Genomic DNA, 22,036 nt, shown 5'->3' with positions numbered 1-22,036 from the left:
AACCATATATCGTCTATGAAATTCAAAGACTTGTAAGAAGCTGAATAGAGAGATATGAAAACTTAAACACTTCCTGATATTTGATGCATATAACTGAACAGATGCTAGGAATAAAGTAAATCTGCAATTTATTAAACTAGAAACATTCTGTAAATTGAAAGAAAAAAAAAGAAAGAAAAGATGTTCCCACCCTGCCACTCTGAGAAGCAGGAGCACCCTCTGACGTCACTTGAATTGCAGATGCCTCGATGAGGAAAACCACAGTTATTTACACAGTGAGGAATGTCACACGCTTCACCCTTCCAGTTTTCAGAACATTCACACTGAACAGTGTTGCTGCTGTTACTGATCTTACATTCTCCTCGGCCTGAGCAATTATTCGGACACATGTCAAAACTATAAAAAGAGTAGGGGAAAATTAAATCAACACAAAGCAACACTTTGATTAATTTAGCAGAACTTCCTCCTACATGGGGCTTAAGAAAACTCACTGACTCTCCAGTTCATTCACAAGCATAACTGCAGTACTTACCGTTCAGCCTAAATGGAGTCACTCACCATTGCAGAGCTAGGGCAAGTAATAAGATCAAATTAACCCACTGGATTCTCATAAGAAGAGACAAGTTAAAGAAATTACCAGAGAGAAGAGATTCTTGCAAAATGTCCAGGCTTAGCTTCTTAAGGACAGGATAACTATCTTATTCTTTGTAGCCTACAAATGATGACCATTATAAAGCTGCCAAATGCATGCTTACAAGTTTGGAGAAGAAAAGGATAACACAAACATCCAATAGTAGACCACCATCCTTATGCCTCTGGATAGTCTCTGAAAGTTTACAGAATTTGCTTAAGATTCTTGCTCAGATTGGAGTATTTTAAGTTCCCATCTCAGATGCTTGAAAAGGGAGGAGCAGTTTAACCTAATACATGAGTTTAACCACAAAATGTCACACAGTAATGTGACAATTATATTGACAACGCTTTGAAAAGACATAATTCAGACTTAAAAGGGGGAGGGTTAACAGGATTAGCAAGATACTTTGAACGTAAAGGAGTTCCCACTGTGGCACAGTGGGTTAAGAATCCAACTGCAGTGGCTCAGATAAGGTTTCAATCCCCAGACCAACTCAGTGGGTTAAAGGATTCAGCGTTGCAGGAGCAGTGCTGTAGATCGCAGCTGTGGCTCAGATTCAATCCCTGGCCTGGGAATGTCCATATACCACAGGTATGGCCATTAAGAAAAAAGAGTGTAAAGAAAACTAAAAAGGAATTCTATAGCAAAGCATGTCAGAAAATCAGGAATCCGTTACAAAAACAAGCTAATTAATATTCATGCCTGCACTTAAATATCAGTTAATGAAACATTTATAACAAAATTTTATAAGTATCTATATACAGTATTTTTACAATAGATGTTATAATTATAACATAATAAGTGCATATGCCTACATTTCAAGCCCAGGCTTGTAATGAGCTGCCCAGGCTTCCAAGTCACAAACTCTGGGTACCTGAAAAGCTGAATCACCATACCAATCAAGACAGAGATGGCTTTAAATAGGCTTGAAAGAATACTGAGATCCTGAGAAAATGAACAAGAAAAAACACCCAGCAAAAGGTTACACACAGGGGTTACCAGCCATACCAGGAGGAGTCAAGCTTATTGTGTAAAAGACCAGATAATAATGTAATTTAGGTTTCGTGGGTGACACAAGTTCTTTATCACAGATCCCCTGCTTTATGGCATTTTATGAATTTAACTACTTATGAAAACAAACATTTCCTAAAAAGAAAAAAAGGAAAAGACAAAAGATAGCCTCTCTCCTGCCACAACAAATTCCAAAAGATGCCCGGAATCTGTCTACATTTCCTTTTAACCTCTACTAAACTGTCATCAATGGGCCAACTACTGAGTACATGAAAACTATTAATATTTGTTAAATTTTACTTAGCAAACCCTCCCAGTGTTTTAATCCATTAGCAGGAATGGACAATGCCCCTCTTTCCCAGGAGACATTCAACAGCTCCAAGACCTGAATTGGAACGATGGTCCACCACTTTGACAATCGGCTTTACCTTTTCCTGCCAGTTTCCTCAATTATAAAAGAAGTCGAAAAAACAGTACCTGTAACTGAGTTTTTAAAAGAACTTTCAATGAGAAAATCCATGCACACTGCTCAGCACAATGCCTGGCACACTATAAACCCTCAATATATGTTAGTCATAATTATTGTTAAAACAAAGTACAGGGTCTTCTGAAAAAATCACAAATATTAGACTTAAATATCTTACTTGTAAGTGATATTAAATCCAGTCAAATTATAAGCAGCATCGCTAAAAAAATGCAGCAGGGCATAACCTGATGTGGCAACGACCTCTGGGACAGTCTCGTTGCTGTCTCTCTCAGGAACGATAAGGCCGCTGAAATGGAAACACATTTCTTACAAGAGAAAGCATAATCACAGACACATCACATAGTGGCAGACACAAATTCAACTAGATTTCACGCTTCTAATTTAAAAAACCACTTCCAGGAAGAGGAGCAAATTCCTATGATAAATGCATAAGAACAGAACTGAAGGAGTTCCTGCTGTGGCACAGTGAATTAAGAATCTGACAGCAGTGGCTTGGGTTGCTGAGAAGGCAGAGGTTCAATCACCAGCCTGGCACAGTGGGGTAAAGGATCTGGCATTGCCAGAGCTGCAGCCTGGATTCAATCCCTGGCCCGGTGATGTCCATATGCTGCGGGTACAGCCATAAAATTAAAAAAAGAACAGATCTGAATCTTTTGCTAGGCTCTCCTCTATTCTATGTTATATTTCTAACAAGATTTTAAATCAATGACCCTATTTTTTTTTCTTTTTAGTGAAATTTTCATAATGCTCCTCTGAAAAACTGAGTAAACCTACACAATCACAGAAATTAACAAACTTTATGAGTTGATGGATACCAAATATATACCACTGAAAAACATAAAAATTAAAAATAGAAATAAAAGCTTGGGAGTTCCCACTGTGGCATGGTGGGTTAAGAATCCAACTGCAGGGGCTCAGGTTGCTGAGGAAGTACAGGTTTGATCTCCGGCCCGGCACTGCCGTGGGGATGGCGTGGGTTGCAGCTGTGCCTCAAATTTAATCCCTGCCCCAGGAACTGCCATATGCCACAGGTGTGGCCATAACAAAAAAAAGGAAAAAAAAGAAAAAGAAAGAAATAAAAAAACACATAAAAGTTTGATACACAAATATCCATCATTCCAATAGTGTGAGAATTCTGATGTATTTTCTCCACCTGTTACCATATTACATCTTTTATTCAATTTTACAAGTAATATAACATAAGCATTACTGTGTCATTAAGAGCTCCCTCAGAGATTTCAGAACCTCACTCAGAGTTCAGCACACAATAGTATCTGTTGGGTGGCTGCACAGAGAAAGAATTACCTTGTCTAAATGATGGCTTTAAGGCTCTTAATTCACACACCAACTTGCTCTCCAGAAGAGAGATCCTAACATGAAATTCCACCAACAGAGAATGAGAGGGTCCACCCATCCCACCTCATCTTGCCAAAAGAGAATTACAAGTCCTATTTGAGTTTTGTTAATTGAATAACTGAAAGTGCTTTTTTAAATTGGGGTTTTGAGTTTCTTTTATACTCCTGAGGGTAATCATTTTTCCTATGTTTACTTTGGCTTTTATTCATATGCTCCTATCTCTTGCCCAATTATCATTCAGTAGTCCGTACCAGGCCCTGCACAATCTGTTCCACACACACAACCCCGTTCAATGACCAAACATCTCATCTGTTACAGACAGTCCCCAACTTAAAATGGTTCAACTTAATACTTTTTCACTTAAAATTTTTCACCTTTACAGTGGTGCAAAAGCAATACACATTCAGTAGAAAGTATGCTCCGAATTTTGTATTTTGGCCTTTTCGATACTCTCTTGTGATGCTGGGAAGCAGCAGAGAGCAGCAGCTCCCATTCGGCCATACAATCACAAGGGTTAACAACTGATATACTTACAACCACTCTGTACTCAGGCAACCTTCCTATTTTCCATTTTCAGTACAGTATTCAATAAATTACCTGAGATATTCAACATTAATTATAAAATAGGTTTTGTGTTAGATGATTTTGCCTACTATAAGCTGACGGAAGTGTTTTGAGAACGTTTAAGGTGAGCTATGATGTTCAGTAGGTTAGGTGTATTAAATGCATTTTAACTTACAATATTTTCAAAGCTACAATGGGTTTATCAGGATGTAACCCCATCATAAGCCAAGGAAGATCTATACTTTCTTCCTTTCACTCGTTCAGCCCCAACCACCCTGGCCTCTTCTTTCCTAGAGAACATAACAGATAAACTCTCACCTTTGGACCTACAACTATCTTAAATGCTCATTCGTGATGTCATAGTGATTCTATTTCTCTTTTTTTTTTTTTTTTTTTTTTGTCTTTTTAGGGCTGTAGTTTCCCAGAGTAGGGGTCTAATCAAAGCTACAGCCATTGGCCTACACCACAGCCACAGCAATGCCAGATCCAAGCCATGTCTGCAACCTACACCACAGCTTACAGGAACACGAGATCCTTAACCCACTGAGCGAGGTCAGGGATTGAACCTGCATCCTCACAGATACTAGTCTGATTCATTTCCACTGCGCCACGACAGGAACTCCAGCAAACCTATATCTTAGTAGAAGCACTTGCTCATGTATGCAAAGACAAATATATAAGAATCCCACAACAGCACTATTCACAATGAGAACAGGTTAAAAACCACCTAATTGGTCATCCATAGGGAGCTGGCTGAATGAGTCATCACACATGTGTAGGTCTGCAGGATTAACAGGGCACTCATAAGGCATTCTGATAAGCAGGAAAAAAAGAAAAAAAAAAGCTGCAAGACAATGGACCTACAGGTGTGCATGTGTAATGCCAGGCAGAGGTAAATGCTGCAAAAGGAAATAAAACAGAGTGAAAGAAAAGAAGGTGCTACTTTAGAAAGGGCATTTAGGGAAGGACTCTTGGAAGAACTGATATCTAATCACCATGCTTTCTTCAGTTTTATAACCAGAACCCCATGAAATGCAAAGTTTAAGTACATGTTAGAGCATGGCCACTTAGAAACAGGTATGTCAGAGAGTTCCTGTTGTGGCTCAGCTGTAAGAAACCTGACTAGTAACCATGAGGACATGGGTTCGATCCCTGGCCTTGCTCAGTGGGTTAGGTATCCGGTGTTGCTATGAGCTGTGGCAAAGGTCACAGACGCAGCTCAGATCCCACGTTGCTGTGGCTGTGGTACAAGCCAGCAGCTACAGCTCTGATTCAACCCCTAGCCTGGGAATTTCCATATGCCCCAGGTGTGGCCCTAAAAAATAAGAAAAAAAAAAGAAAAAAGAAACAGGTATGTTGAAAGTAATCTTCCCATAAGAAATACTGGCCCAGGAAAGGACTGGAAGCTTCAGTCACATGTAGAACACGTTCTGTTATCCTAGCATGAGCTTCACCGCCAAAGAGATACTTGTTCCAGAAGGAGCTCTGATCCTTGTGAGCACTGATCCTTGTTCCACAAGCCTGAGTATGTCGGACATCTCTAGGCCTCAGTTTCCTCCAAAACACAGTGAAAGAAACCCCACCTGCCTCACAGCAATGTAATGAGACTCAAACTGTTACAGCATGTGAAGTGATTGAACAGTGCTTCACACTAATAGGTGCTCAATAAGTGATGGCTAATGGTATTTATTATTTTTACAGAGGGGACATTTAAATGTATAGAATGAATGGGGGACTGGGTGGAGGGAGAGAGGATGGAGAGTCACAGAAGGGGTGGGATTGACCATATTGCTGGAAAAAGGGGATCAGATTCCCTACTGTCAAAGAGACATAGGCGTTTACTTCTTTACACTTCAAAACTTGAAACTGTGACAGCTTTGGAATGTGCTGCTTTCTCCCAGTGTGAAAATAAAACAACTGGTTTAGGACAAAAATAAACTCTTACAGAATAAATGAATACAAACCTCAACCCAGCGTGCAAGGCAATAGAAAGTGTGTGGGTGAGAAAGTGATGCTGCTGCAGGCAGACCATGCAAGTGTCACCCTGAGCCACCTCCCACCTCCCTAGCCTTGCTCAGTGGGTTAAGGATCCAGCGTTGCCGTGAGCTGTGCTGTAGGTCACAGACATAGCTCGGATCTGGCATTGCTGTGCCTCTGGCGTAGTCTGGCGGCTACAGCTCCGATTAGACCCCTAGCCTGGGAACCTCCATATGCCATGGGTGCGGCCCTAGAAAAGACAGACAAACAAACAAACAAAGACCAAAAAAAAAAAAAATTCATTCAGAACTTCAACATATAAAAAGATAAATATGATCAACCAGTTCACTACCAAATTAAACTTCACAATCTGCAATACACCCAGAGAAAACACAGTACAAACACCTTCAATTTAAGCTTCAGAAGCTGAGGACCAGAGCGCTTAAATGAACTATTCAGGCTCATGTAAAGACTTGCACAAAACTCAGATTAAAAGTCCACATCTTCTGAATCCTGTGTGGCTCTCCTTTTCCTTATTTGGCTGAACTATGTGCTGCCAGGCTCACTCGCCCACTCCACGTTGGGCTCCCAGCGCATCACCTATGGGTTGATACCTCTATCCGAAGTCCTCCTAACCCAAGAACAGCTCCTCAGCAACCCATCTTGCCCTTATGTTCTAAACACTGATACTCAAATTCTTCTGCACATCAGTGCTTCAGGGGTTCTGCATCTCAGATAAATTTTTAATTTTTTTTTTTTTGTCTTTTTGCCATTTCTTGGGCCGCTTCTGCAGCATATGGAGGTTCCCAGGCTTGGGGTCTAATCAGAGCTGTAGCCACCGGCCTACACCAGAGCCACAGCAACAGGGGATCCGAGCCGTGTCTGTGACCTACACCACAGCTCACGGCAAAGCCGGATCCTTAACCCACTGAGCAAGGACAGGGATCAAACCCCCAACCTCATGGTTCCTAATCGGATTCATTAATCACTGCGCCATGACGGGAACTCCCTAAATTTTTAATTATTAAACACATATTTTTTCACTATGATGTTAGAAAATGTACCTTCAAATATGTCATAAGTTAAATTTTAACACAATCAATGCACATTCATTTATACCTATCAGTAGGCATAAATTTTTAATAAAAATAAAAATTTACCTGTTATCTATATGTGTACTTTGGCTTCTCTCAAAAGTCACTGACTAGAACAATTACTGCCTTCTGCTTATTTTCTTGTTGCTATTGGTTCACATGTCTGCTCATTAAATACACAGGTCCGGTGAACTACAGGGGTGCACATACCTACTCGGTGGATGTTGCCACAGGGCTACTGGCAAAACTGATTCAGTGCTTGGCACATAAAGAGGGGACCCCTTGAGTTTTGATGAACAGTTTCAGCATCAAGTGAACCTCCAATAAGAACCATTATCATGATAACATCACACTATAGATAGATTTTGTGCTTGTGTTAAAGTCTCGGGGGGGCTCTTGCTATAAGACAAGATATGAGTCAATTCTGGCATAAAGATATGTATGCCCAACACGTTATCAATGATGTTTTAATGCTTCACGTGGCTTATCCATTCTGTTCTTTGGCCCTCTAAGTGAATCTTTGAAACCCAGAAAATGGCCATGGTTCTCAGTTCAAAGATATGTTGGAGGGATTTCTAAGCCAAAGGGAGTGCAGAAATACAAGGGCACATTAGTCCCCTGATTTCATCTGTCCTTTGCCTCCTTATGTACTGTTTACTCCCTGTGCCTCCTCACCCACATGAGACATCAACCAGCTCCAGGTGAAGAACACAAAAAATACTGGTTAAGCTGATTTCTTTTCTTTTCTTGGCCTTGGCTGTGGCATGCAGAAGCTCCCAGTTCACGGATCAAGCCTTCACCACCACGACCGGAGCCACTGCAGTAACAATGCCAGATCCTTAACCCACTGAACCACATGAGAACTCCTGATTCATTTTAAAGCCAAGAATAAGCTGTTCAGGTATAAACACAGAATATATTTGTTGAAAAAAATCACAATACATAACCGGAATGTTTCTCATCCTCCCCAGGTAACCACTGGTCACTTTATGTATATTCTTCCGAAACTTTTTCCTCATTCACATTAATGTATATACATAAATTCTCATCACATACACACACAACTACACCTGAATTCACAAATAACTTTTGAACACCTATGCAATGAGGAACACAACAAGGATCAAGATGAACATGATTTTTGATCTGAATTTTTCACAAAAATATTAGTATTTAGAGAGTTCCTATCCTGGCTCAGTAGTAACGAACCCAACTAGTATCTATGAGGATGCGGGCTTGATCCCTGGCCTCGATCAGTGGGTTAAGGATTCGGCATTGCTGTGAGCTGTGGTGTAGGATCTGGCATTGCTGTGGCTGTGGAGCAGGCCAGCAGCTGCAGCTCCGATTTGACCCCTAGCCTGGGAACTTCCATATGCCATGGGAGTGGCCCTAAAAAGACAAATACACACATACACACACATATATACACCTATATATTAGTATTTAATATATCACTCACAAAACATTTTTAGATTTAAGCTTTGACCACCACCACCATGAGAAGAATGTAAACTTGACACTGCTATTATCACAATTTCATAGACCAGGAAACTGAAAAGAGAGGTCAAGCAATCTGCCCAGAAATTTACCCCGTAGCTATAGGAAACCACATCAGGACCAGCACACAAGTGACAGGACACCAGAACTAGTACTCTTTCCATGTAATAAACATGTTAACTGATGATAAAGGTAAAACCAGTAAGAACACAATCTAGGAGATACATCTGAATTTAGAAATCGAATAATGATTAACTAATGTTTATGAGTGAGCTTACCTAAAGGCAGCAACTAGAGGTGCATAAATTGAGTCCCCATCATAAACATATAAATGGTCCCAACTACACTCTGTAGCAAAATGATTGAAACGAAGTCTCATTATTCTATTTGGCCTGAAAAGAACAGAAGAATTAATTTATAATAATCATCATCACTATCAAACACTTGAGAAAAAAACAGATTTAAAAATGAATTAAAGAGAGGGAAGAATCTAATAGTACCTAATCAGTATTCCTTCATTGGTCAAAGGTTTCCATAGTACTTACGATATGTCAGAGACCACTAAACACGCAACGCTAAACAAAACAGACATGCTCTGTGCATCTTTGGGCCCTACGATCTCTACAGTGGTTGTTCTTTACCAATCCATTAGCCGTTCAGCACTTTCTTCCTCATTCAACTTAAAACTTCACACTACATCGGGGGGTGGGGGGATGTGCTTGGGCTGTGGGATGGAAATCCTGTGAAATCAGATTGTCATGATCATTATACAACTACAGATGTGATAAATTCATTTGAGTAATAAAAAAAATGAAGAAAAAAAAAAAAAAACTTCACACTACATCATTTCACAAACACACATGCCAGTCCTCTAAAGTCTCTTGCCCCTCTGCCTTTTCATGGAACTCCCTGGAAAAAGTCCTGCTCTAGAGGAGACTAGTTATCTGCTTTGACCTAGAATGAATCTAGAGAAAACTAAGCCATGCTGGGGAAAGTCACACTACTGGGTAGGCTGGTTCCAATATTGGTCACTGCTCGCCAACTTTAAAGGAGGCTTCAATTCTGCCAGCAGTCTTACTACTAACTCTCAATTACTATTTCAGACCATCCAGTCCCATCTCCCTGCTTATCCTCAATACTCAGACAAAAATTTCTCAAGTTCCTATTTTCCAAAATAGATCAACCTACCTACTTTTCCTTCCATCTCTCAAATATTTAACATCTCCCTCTCATCTGAAACTTCTACATCCACATTTAAATCTCTTTAAGTATCACATATTTTACCAAAAAACCAACAAAACATAAAAAAAACTTCAAATCCCAACTCCTTCTAGCTATTCCCCAATCTACCCCTTTCTCCTCTGAAACTCCACAGAAGACTTTGCTTTTCTCCATTTCCTCACTTCCCCCTCATCTCTTCACTCTCTAACCGGGCTGTAGCCCAAACACTCTACTCAAGAAGCTCTTGGTGGAGTTCCAACTGTGGCTTTGTGGGTTAAGAAACCAACGCTATCTCTGTGAGGATGCAGGTTCAATCCCTGGCCTCACTCAGTGGGTTAAGGATCCGGCATTACTGAAAGCTGCAGTATAGGCTGCAGATGTGGCCTGGATCTGGTGTTGCTGTGGCTGTGATACAGGCTGGCAGCTGAAGCTCTAATCTGACTCCTAGCCCAGGAACTTCCATATGCTGCAGGTACAGCTATAAAAAGAAAAAAAAGTTCTTGGAAATATCAACACCATTTATAGCCTGGTGATTCCTAATTCTGTGTCTCTAGCCTTGACCTTTTATCTACTTCACCCACACTTACATATCTAACATCTCTATCAAAATAAACTAAATAAATACGTAAACAAGTAAACTCACATGGTCATGAGTACTGGGAAGAAATTAAAGGAATGTGATATAGAAGTATAACAGGTGGTGGAAATACCCCAGAAAGCTTTGGAAAACATTACAAGGATGAGAGAGAAACCAGGAGAAAAGCCTGGGGGACAATATTTCAGGCAGAGGGAACAAGAATCTTATAGTCTTAGAAAGAAGTTGTTGCGTTCAAGAAACATGAAGAAAATCAGCATGTCTGAAACACAGCAAACAGAAGGACCCACGAGAGGTAAGAAGCGAGAGGTGGGCAAAGGGCAAAGGTGAAAACTGGAGGCCAATGTCAAGGCTATTACAGAGGATCAGGAAAGAGAGGATGGCTGGTGGTCTTATAATAACTGTAGAGGTGAAGATAAAAAGGACTGAGGAGATATTCTAGTGGAAAAATTGACAGAACTTACTGACAGGCTCAAGATATGAGGATAAGGAAATGGAGGAGGATGCGAAGCTTTTGCTTAGTCTCATGCGCAGGCTGAGGTGGAGCAACCACTGACAGCATATTCAGAGCAATGGTGGAGAAGGACATCCATCAGGGGGGAGTGAAGGGGTAGAAAGGGCAAAGGCAGACAACTCCTTAGAGTAGCCATTCTCAGAGCATAGTCCTCCCCATGCCAAGACCCCTGAGGCCCTTTTAGGAGGAGTACAAACTATGGTTACTGAGACTTAGATATTTGGGAGATATTTTCTTGAAAATGAACAAAGCAAGCCTGTCACTTCAAAGAAAACAACAGACTGTATTTGTTGCTAAAGAAAACACAAGCTTTCAAACAATAATCAGAATTTTGGAAAATCTGCGTCTGCCACCTAGATGCAACTTCCCAATACTTAAAACTTTCTGATGAGGAAAAAAATAAAAAATAAAAACTTTCTGGGAGTTCCCGTCGTGGCGCAGTGGTTAACGAATCCGACTAGGAACCATGAGGTTGCGGGTTCGGTCCCTGCCCTTGCTCAGTGGGTTAACGATCTGGCGTTGCTGTGAGCTGTGGTGTAGGCTGCAGACGCGGCTCAGATCCCGCGTTGCTGTGGCTCTGGAGTAGGCCGGTGGCTACAGCTCCGATTCAACCCCTAGCCTGGGAACCTCCATATGCTGCGGGAGCGGCCCAAGAAATAGCAACAACAACAACAAAAGACAAAAGACAAAAAAAAAAAAACTTTCTGATGAGCTTGATGGTGATTTTTAACCAAGGTGAAGTTATAAATATCATAAAATGATAATATATCAATATCTGGATGACCTGCATAATGCAGTGAACCAATATTTTCCAAATATTACAAAATCATGCATAGGTTAAAGATCCATTCAAAGTACAAGAAAACCAATTTTAATTTCACAAGTTCTAAAAGTTCATTGACATTGTTTCAGATTCTACATTGCAATTCAGTTTCAAGAAACCAACTGTCCAGTTTTGGTCCAGTCTTCCTTGGTGCAAAGTAGACTACCCGCCCTTATTTATAATGACAATTAAAATCTCCTCCCTTACCTACAACATACCCAACTGAAACCTAATTTTTCCTCACATATCTCAACCATAATAAACTATTGTAACAAACTGAACAGCAGAAGAAAATATAATCTGGCTGTCTTCTATTAAGCCAAACAAAAAAGAGATTCACAAAAATGTAAAACAATACCATTCTTCTAATTTTTTTAAAAAATAAAATTGTTTTCTTAAAAAATCTGTGCTAACATGGTCAGTTTTATTGCTCTTAAATTAATGAAAATAATATTACTTACTTTTAATTTCTAATATAGTAAACACAGATATAACAAAGGTTATTTGGAATTCTCAAAATTTGAGGGTGTAAAGAGGTCCTAAGACCAAAGTCTGAGTAAACTGCTTTAAAAATTTGCCATAGGAGTTTCCGTCGTGGCGCAGTGGTTAACGAATCCGACTAGGAACCATGAGGTTGGGGGTTCGGTCCCTGCCCTTGCTCAGTGGGTTAAGGATCCGGCGTTGCCGTGAGCTGTGGTGTAGGCTGCAGATGCGGCTCGGATCCCACGTTGCTGTGGCTCTGGCGTAGGCTGGTGGCTACAGCTCCGATTCGACCTCTAGCCTGGGAACCTCCATATGCCGTGGGAGCGGCCCAAAGAAATAGCAAAAAGACAAGAAAAAAAAAATTGCCATAAAGGGAAAAAAAGAAAAAAGGTGGTAGCTGGAGAGACACCAAAGCACAGAGAAGGAGTTGTTTGGGCAGTAACAGTTATTCTGATTTTCCTGCCCCAAATAAAAATATACGCTTAGAAAAACGACAAAATAATATAATCTTCTAATGCAAACCATTTAAAATAGTCAACTGTTTTTTAACTATTACAATTGAAAATACACAAATTTCTGGTGTATACATTTCATTTGCAGCACTAAATAAACACAAAAGTTCTTTAAATTAATGTTGAAGATTAAGAAAAATAAGAAAACCAATTTCACTTGTCAAAGAAAAGGTTATCAAAAAATATTTTGCTACAGATGATTAATTTTTACTTGTTGGAAAAGTAATCTCACAATAAGCTCTAACCTGGAAAAAAAAAATCTCAATTAGCCATCACTACTTACTGTCCTTCAATGAGCCATGTGCACTTCGTTTTATATTTATAATTTCCAGGTCCATCTGTTATAAACCCAGAAGATCCAGTTAGTCTGTAATTCAAAAAAAACAAAAAACAATTTTAATCCATCAAAATTTCACATAGTAACAATATCTTTCTTAATTCTCAACACAATCCAAGTGGGTACAATGATGCATACTCTGACCAGAAGAAAATGACCAAATAGTTATACTCAGAGTACACAAATCTGGATGAAACAAATTCTTGCCAGACTTAAGGGGATCAAAAATATTAAAACCAAGAGGAATGAACAAAAACATCCATGTATTTTCTACCTGAGACAGAAAAGGCATACTTTGTGCCATAAAAGATACTCATAAATATGAGTTGATGTTTAAAAAATAAGGCCACACAATTACCGTTACAAGTAAAATGTGTTAATAAAATAAATAAACTGTAACCGGCATAACTGTGATGGGCAAACACATCAATCCACAACACACAACAGACCCACCAGAGCCATTTGGCTGCTGCTTGTGAAGTGGCGATCCCCCACACTCCGTGAGCAGTGCGTATCAGCACCTGTCTTCCCACCCACATCCCAAGCCTGCAGTTTATCAGTATTTTTAGGTCTTGCAAATATGATAGGCACATCCAAGTATCTTGCTGTTTTTACTGGTACCAACCCTAATGTCTGAATATCTTATCATATGTTTTGGTCATCTGTATTGCCTCCTTTGTGAATTATAAGATTCCATATGCTTTACATGGAATGACTGGCTAACGGTGACTTAACTTGCTACATAGCACAGAGAACTCTACCCAGTATTCTGTGATAATCTATGTAGGAAAAGAATCTGAGAGAGAATGGATATGTGCATATGTAAGACTGGGTCACTTTGTTGTACAGCAGCAATTATCACAATCTTGTAAATTAACTATACCTCAATAAAACTTTTTAAAAAAAGATTCCACATTCTTCACCCACTTTGCTACCAAGTTATCTTTCTCAAATTAATGTTTAGGAGCTCTTTTTATATTAAGGCGCTGCATTTGTACGGTAAATATACTCTAAACGTATTTTCTCAGTTCAGTTTTTTCTCTATACTTGGTGTCTAGTATCTTTTGCTCTAGAGAAATTATTAATATTTAAGAAGGATGCTATTTCTTTCCTCACCGCTGTTTCCAGGTCATTTTTCCTCCCTCTTCCATGAACAGTGTCAGCCTTTCTGAAACAGCTGCTCTCTTCTGGATCTGCCTCCCTTACTTTCTGAGTTATCTACTGACTTCCCAGTTACTCCTCTTCATCCACTCAAAATATTAGCATCTAACTCATTGCCTCCATTCAATCACATCCTCATCCAAGATGCTCCATCCAAAACCCAGCCTCTCTATTTCTGCACCATTAACCATCTTTTCCTCTTCCCCACTTTAGTCACCCATTCTTTTGGGCCCTGCTGTTAGCAGTAAAAGCTCTACCACCAAAATCTCCATTTTAGGCAACCACTACTTCTGCTCTCTCAGTGAATCTTCAGGCCCATGAAAACCTCCAGTCCACCGAACGATCACTTCTTCATGCTCGTCACTCACCACCTACACATTTCACTTTCCCACTTACCTAGTTATGATTCCAAGGTCCATCAGAATTATCATCCCTTGCAAATCCTTTGACTTCTCTCTCTCTCTCTGTGCTGCACCTGCCTGATATAAATGTCTCTATGCCTTACTCCTCAACATCCATTCCACTTCCAAAATGTTAGGCGAAGCCAGTCATGGTTTCCTGTGCCCCTTTCCCATTAGAAATTGTACCAGTTATGATTAAGCTTTAATGCATAACTGACAGAAAACCCTAAATAGTAATGGTTGAACCAAGATATAAAGTCCAAAGGGAGGCAACCTGCAACACATAAAGCATTGCTATGACCATCAGGCACCCAACTTACGTTCTTCTATCCTGTTACTTTGCCATCCTCAACATGTGGCTTCTGCCTCATAATCCGAGAGGGCTGCACAAACTCATTATTATTCCCATATTCTACCCAGCAGGAAGGAAGAAAGGAAACAAGGCATATACCCCCCCACACGCTAAGTCAAACATGACAAGAATCAGACATACATAAATGTACAGGGAGGCTGAGAAATGCAGCCATTACCCCAGATGACTCTAACAGGCTATCTTCACTCCAGAGCTCCCCTTTGTCAGGCCGGCTATGAAGCTCAACTTCTTCCTTTGCCTAGTTCTGCTTCCTGCCCCCTCCCCTCACAAATGTTAAAACACTAAATTGTACCCCAAACTCCATCTCAGCAAATGCTTTAAGAAACCCAACCTATGACAGACAGACATCCAAAGAGACCATCCTTCTTCTTCCTCTGGACTTTGCCATCTTTGGATTTTTACCTCAGCCATCATGCTACAAGCTTAAACACAAAGCCAATAGCAAAGGTCCCTGAAGAGCCGTACCAACTAGTTATGGAGACCACCCCGGTTTTATGAGTAAATAAATTTCCCACTGGTTACTGCTTCACTGTGTGTGTGTGTGTCCTTGATTCTTTGTTTCAGGCTCTCCTAGTTCAGTTTTGTGGCTTTCTACCATGCTTGTTTCACCTCTAAGAGTTTTTATGGACTTTATATATGGACATGTTCAGCTACTTGCACATCTGCATCACTTTTGGAGAATAAAGAGGTTTTATTTTTTTATTTTTTAGCCATAGCCACAGGATGTGGAAGCTCCCAGGTCAGGGATCGAACTTGCATCACAGCAGTGACCTAAGCCACAGCAATGACAATGCCGGATCCTTAACCACAAGGCCACCAGAGAATTCCTATTTTAAATATTTACTTCGTATCTTTAAACATACACATTTACATAATTTTACAGACAATGAATTGATATGATCAGACTTTTTTGGTCAACTAAAGGACAATTCTTTTTTTTTTAGCCGAAATCCCCACACACCCCACCATTTCTCCCCAAGATAAACATTTAACAACCTCCTAGCAAGCATTCTTAATTACTGTTTTTCAAACTCATGGGCCCACGATATATGCATGGTTCTCTTAAATCCAGTTTTGGTTATACAAATTAATTATTATACAAGCTTTTCTGCATTTTCCTTTTCTTCACTCAACAAAACTTTGTGGGAATCCCTTCCAACTAATCAGTTATTAGTCTACTTCACTCTTTTTCATGTAGCATAATGTTCCACTCTACAAGGTATCACTTTTTTTCTGCCTCTCTCCTACTAGCATTCATTTTGTTTTCAGTTGGTTGGCATTATGCACATTGCTGAAATAAATACTCCTATACATATGGCCTTACTTGTGCTTTAATTTCTAAGAAGAGAATCGTAGGAGGAGGATTACCACGCCAAAAGAAATATGAATTTTAATTGTTAACCAGGCTGCCAAATTACTTTCCAAAAGGCTTTAACAATTCCTATATTAGGTGTTCTTGTATCTTTTAAATTTCACTAGATTTTAACTCAAAATTTCCTGTATTCCAGTGACTGGCCAAGAACTAGTGACTAAAAATTTAAAGAGATTTGAAAAGAGGCAGGCCAGGAAAATGAATCTAAAATACCAGGTTGTTGGAGTTCCCTGGTGGCCTAGTCATTAAGGACTCAGCATTGCCCTTGCTGTGACTGGGGTTACTGCTGTGGCTCTGGTTTGATCCCTGACCCAGGAAATTCTGCATCCCTCAGGCATGGCCAATAAATAAATAAATGAAACAAAACAAAATAAAACAAAATTTCAGGTCGAGTTTTACAGTTTCACTGGTGATCTAGGTATGGACACTGGTACTTCCTGTATCCACTTAATCAGCAGTAATACAAAGGCAACAAATTGAAACATACATTTCAACAATACAAGACCAGAAACATAAAGAATTAACTCCTTGCTATCACTAATTTCTCCACTCAAGAACACACAGAGGGTAATTCTGCAATGGCAATGAATACAGAGGAAATAAGGAAATCCTCTATAGGAGGCAGGTTTTGAAGAAGTCATCTTATCATTATTTCTTTCTACTTTACTTGTATTATTACCAGACAATACAGCCTGTAAAACCTCAACTTTTCTCATCTGTTAAAATTTTTCTTTTTCTTTTCTTTCTTTTTTATTTTTTTGGCTTTTTAGGGTCACACTTGTGGCATATGGAAATTCCCGGGCTAGGAGTAGAATTGGAGCTGCAGCTGCTGGCCTACACCACAGCCACAGCAATGTGGGATCCAAGCTGTGTCTGTGACCTACACCACAGCTCAGAGCAATGCTGGATCCTTAACCCACTGAGTGAGGCCAGGGATTGAACCTGCATCCTTATGCATATTAATGGGATTCACTTCCACTGCAACAAAAGGGGAACTCCTGTTAAAATTTTTCTTTATGGTCAAATATCCAGACATTGATAAACTTTCACCAAAGTTCCTTGGACATTAAAAAATAAATCTACAGTAGGAATGTATATTTATATATATCACATATAATTAAGTTTACTGAATGCACTATTCAATTCCTTTATATTCTTATTTTTTATATACTAGATCTAATTCTGAGAAATGTATACTGAAATCTCACACCTGGCTGTTTCATGGATGACATTTCTCACACTATTTTGCTTTCTGTATTTAGCTATTCAGCCATACAAGCTTATGACTATTAGATCTTCATAAATTATGCCTTTTATTAAAACAATAACCCACTAGCCTTTTTTTTTTTTTTTTTTGCTTTTTAGGGCCACACCCATGGCATAATGAGGTTCCCAGGATAGGGGTCGCCTTGGAGCTACAGCTGCCAGGCTATACCACAGCCACAGCAATGCCAGATCTGAGCCATGACTGCAACCTACACCACGGCTCACGGCAACGGCAGATCCTTAACCCACTGAGCAAGGCCAAGGATCGAACCTACAACCGGATTCGTTTCTGCTGGTGCCACAACAGGAACTTCCCATTAACCTAGTTTGATGCTCAAATTCCAACTTGTCTATTACCATAATTACTAGTTTTTTTGTTATTTTCCTAGGCCTTACATATTAATTTAACTCCGTATTTTTTATATTTCTTTATAAAATTTTCAGAAGTTTGTTTCTTCTAAACAGGACATGGTTAGGTTTCGTTTCTTAACCTAGTCTGACAGTTTTATTGACATAATACGGTCTAATCACATTTAGTATAATTGTGATTGCTATACTAATTTGATTCCTTCCAACCAAACTTCTAAATCAAGATTAATGAAGAGAAATTTACATATAATAAAATGCAGTAAATGTACAATTTGATATGTTTTGACAAATTCACACTCCTATAAAACCCTCCAAACAAGATATAAAACAGTACTTGGAGTTGCCACTGTGGCACAATGGGTTAAGAACCCAAGACATTGTCTGTGAGGATGCAGGTTTGATCCCTGGCCTTGCTCAGTGGGTTAAGGATCTGGTGTTGCCCTAAGCTACAGTGTAGTTTGCAGACACAGTTCTGATTTGGTGTTTCTGTGGCTGTGGCAGAGGGCCGCAGCTCTGATGCAACCCCTAATCCAGGAACTTCCATATGCTGCAGGTACAGCCATAAAAAGATAAAGAAAAAGTAACAGTCCAGTCATCCCCCTCCCCCAAAGCTCCCTCAAATCTCTTTGCAGGTAATCTCTCTCAACACTGATCTTGTTTCTATCACCATAGACCAGTTTTATAGAACATGATTTAATAGACACACTGAGACACTTTTGTGTCTCATTCCTTTTGATCAGCGTGTTTCTGAGTATTATGTGTATCAACAGTTTGTTCCCTTCTATTGCTGAGTAGTATTCTCTGTATGAATACAGCATGATATATCTATCCATTTTCTTGTTGATGGACACTTGCATTATGTAGTTATAGCGTCATATAAACAAAACTAAGATCACACGTGTATAAGCCTTCATATGGATATTTCTCTTGGACAAATATTTTTAAAAGTCATCACTGGATTGGAGTTCCAGTCGTGGCTCAGTGGTTAATGAATCTGACTAGGAACCATGGGGTTGCGGGTTTGATCCCTGGCCTTGCTCAGTGGGTTGAGGCTCCAGCGTTGCCGTGAGCTGTGGTGTAGACTGCAGATGCGACTTGGATCCCATGTTGCTATGGCTCTGGTGTAGGCAGGCGGCTGTAGCTCTGATTGGACCCTTAGCCTGGGAACCTCCATGTGCCACAGAAGCGGCCCTAGATGTGGCAAAAAGACCCAAAAAAAAAAAAAGTTATCACTGGATTAAAGATATATATACCTAAATTTAAAGAAACGGCCATATTGTTTCCTAAGTGGTTATAGCATCTCACACTTCTATCATAAAGGTATAAATCTTCTCTGCTCTCAAGTCTCACAGTACCCCGCAGCCTCAGCAATATATCCCTTCAGTAACATACTGGACCTATGGAAGTCAGGAAGACCTAACTGCACTCCATGGGTGCAACATCATGCTTTCCAGTTCTGCAGCTTCATGGTCCTTGCATCTTGCTACACTGGCCCAGCTACACTGCTCTCCGTGTCTAGAAGAATCACAACAAAATCTAGATCCTATAGTTTCCTATGGCTTCCCATAGCATGCTGGCTCAAGAGCAGCGAGGAGATGCAGTTAGGACAGCTGGTGAAGCAAGCCTCATTCAAGCTACCAAGTGCTTCCTCCCTACTGTTAAAGTCTCTCTGAGTTGCTTCCAACTAAAAGCATCCTGACTACGTATTTCACCAACTCCAAGATGAACATGTTTTTCCTAATAGCTCAGAAATCAGGATGCACTAGAAAATCAAAAATGTCACAGTTTAAATGAGTGTTTTTTTCTTTCTTAATAGTACACCAGATAAGGGTGCATTTTACATTCACTGACATCTTGATAAACTGCGGTTATACTTAAGGCAAACCCTAAACCTGGCTGAACCCAACTCTCTGCTTACTCAGTATATGAAACTCAGCGGCTAAATAAGGCTAGACACACACAACACTGTGCTGACTGGTCTCACTTCACATTTATAAACACATATCTCAAGTAGGTTCCCAACACTGCAGGACAATCAATCCTTTCATTTCCCTGGTCAGTTCGCTGTCATACCTTATTTTCTTACAACTTCCCAAACCCTCTTCTCGGTCTTCAATTTTAGCTGATGATCAATGGATTACTTCACTTGTTTCATGTCTATTTACCCTCAGTGGAATAAATTTCATGACAGCAAGGATTTCTGTCTGTTCTGTTCATTATTTCCAGCGCCCAAGAGAGTGCTGGCATCCTAATGACACAAAGTGAATCTTTGCGGAAAGAAGAAATAAATCAGGAAAGAACTATATTCTTCCCATTACTAAATGCAGGTACTTTGCCTCCTCCTAGTTACAATGGATAGGGTCATGCCCTCTACCTGGGCCCAGAATTCCTAAACTTTATTCAATCAGGGGCATCGCCAGCACAAACCTAATTCTAAAACCCCACGCTACACTTTTTTTATCTACTGGATCAGTTTAAGACAAGCTGTTGTACTTCCTTCTTAAAAAACAAACTTGGGGTTCCTGTCGTGGCTCAGCAGTAATGAACCCAACTAGTATTCATAAGAACACAGATGCGATCCCCAGCCTTGCTTAGTGGGTTAAGGATGTGGTGTTGCCCTGAGCTGTGGCTTAGGTTGCAGACGCAGCTCAGATCTGGTGTTGCTATGGCTGTGGCATAGGCTGGCAGCTGCAGCTCTGCTTTTGACCCCTAGCCTGGAAACTTCCATATGTTGTTGGTGCAGCCCTAAAAAGCAAAACAAACAAACAAACAAACAAAAAACAAAACAAACTCACTTCTCATGTTCTCAAGCTACTGCCTATTTTTTTCTTACTTTTACATCAAAAATCCTGGAGTTCCCGTCGTGGCGCAGTGGTTAACGAATCCGACTAGGAACCATGAGGTTGCGGGTTCGGTCCCTGCCCTTGCTCAGTGGGTTAACGATCCGGCATTGTCCTGAGCTGTGGTGTAGGTTGCAGACACGGCTCGGATCCCGCGTTGCTGTGGCTCTGGTGTAGGCTGGTGGCTACAGCTCCGATTTGACCCCTAGCCTGGGAACCTCCATATGCCGCGGGAGCGGCCCAAGAAATAGCAACAACAACAACAAAGACAAAAGACCAAAAAAAAAAAAAATCCTGAGAATTATCTACTCTCACGGACAATACTCTCATCTCCTAATTTCTTAACCCATTCCAATAGGGTCTAGCCCTCATCCCTCCTCTGAAATCTTCTGTTAAGGTATACAAGAGCAAATTCTCACTCCCTTCCTACTTCACTTTCCCACAGCATTTGAAATAGCTGATGACTCCCTCTTCTTTTGTTGTTGCATTTAATCTTTTGGTTTCTTCCAGTTTTACTGACACAATTGACATATAACACTGTATAAGTTTAAGGTGTGCATTAATGATCTGACTTACACCATGAAATAACTGTCACAATGAATTTAGTAAACACCGATCATCTCATATAGATACAAAATTAAATAGAAAAAATTTTTCCTTGTGATAAGAACTCTAAGGATTTTCTCTCAACAACTTTCATACATAACATACAGCAGTTAGTTAAATGCATCAAGTTGTGCATCCCTAGTATTTATCTTAGGACTACAAGTTTCTATCATTTGCTGCCTCATCCAGTTCCCCCTCCACCCATCCCTCTGCCTCTGGTAACCACATATATGATCCCTTTTTCTCTAAGTTTGTTTTTGAAATATAATTGAGCTACAACAAACACTATGCTGGTTCCTATTACACAACATAGTGTTTTGATATTTCCATACATTCAAAATGATCACAATTACAAGTCTAGTTATGACACATCATCATACAAAGATATTCATAGTAAATTATTGACTATATTCCCTACGCTGCACATTTCATACTCTTGACTCATTTTTTTTTCACAACTGTTAAGTGTGTACCTCAATCTCCTTCACCTATTTCACTCCTCTCCCCACTCCCCTCTCCTCTCTAGCAACCACCTGTTTGTCC

General features: G+C 40.0%; 1 protein-coding gene across 1 annotated transcript in view; it reads right to left on the bottom strand.

The window, feature by feature from the left end:
* ATRN (attractin) overlaps positions 1-22,036 on the bottom strand; it is a 180,860-nt gene that overhangs the window by 120,447 nt on the left and 38,377 nt on the right. The window contains exons 2-5 of the mRNA XM_047771508.1: positions 13,052-13,135; positions 8,899-9,012; positions 2,290-2,418; positions 191-396 (exon numbers count right to left, since the gene is read on the bottom strand). Of these exons, the coding sequence (XP_047627464.1) occupies positions 191-396; positions 2,290-2,418; positions 8,899-9,012; positions 13,052-13,135 (533 nt within the window). The remainder of the gene's footprint in view (positions 1-190; positions 397-2,289; positions 2,419-8,898; positions 9,013-13,051; positions 13,136-22,036) is intronic.

This window comes from Phacochoerus africanus, chromosome 3, assembly GCF_016906955.1.
Source record: "Phacochoerus africanus isolate WHEZ1 chromosome 3, ROS_Pafr_v1, whole genome shotgun sequence".
In the NCBI taxonomy this organism is placed as follows: domain Eukaryota; kingdom Metazoa; phylum Chordata; class Mammalia; order Artiodactyla; family Suidae; genus Phacochoerus; species Phacochoerus africanus.
Note: the sequence above shows the minus strand (reverse complement) of the source record. Positions and strands in the feature narration are given on the sequence as shown.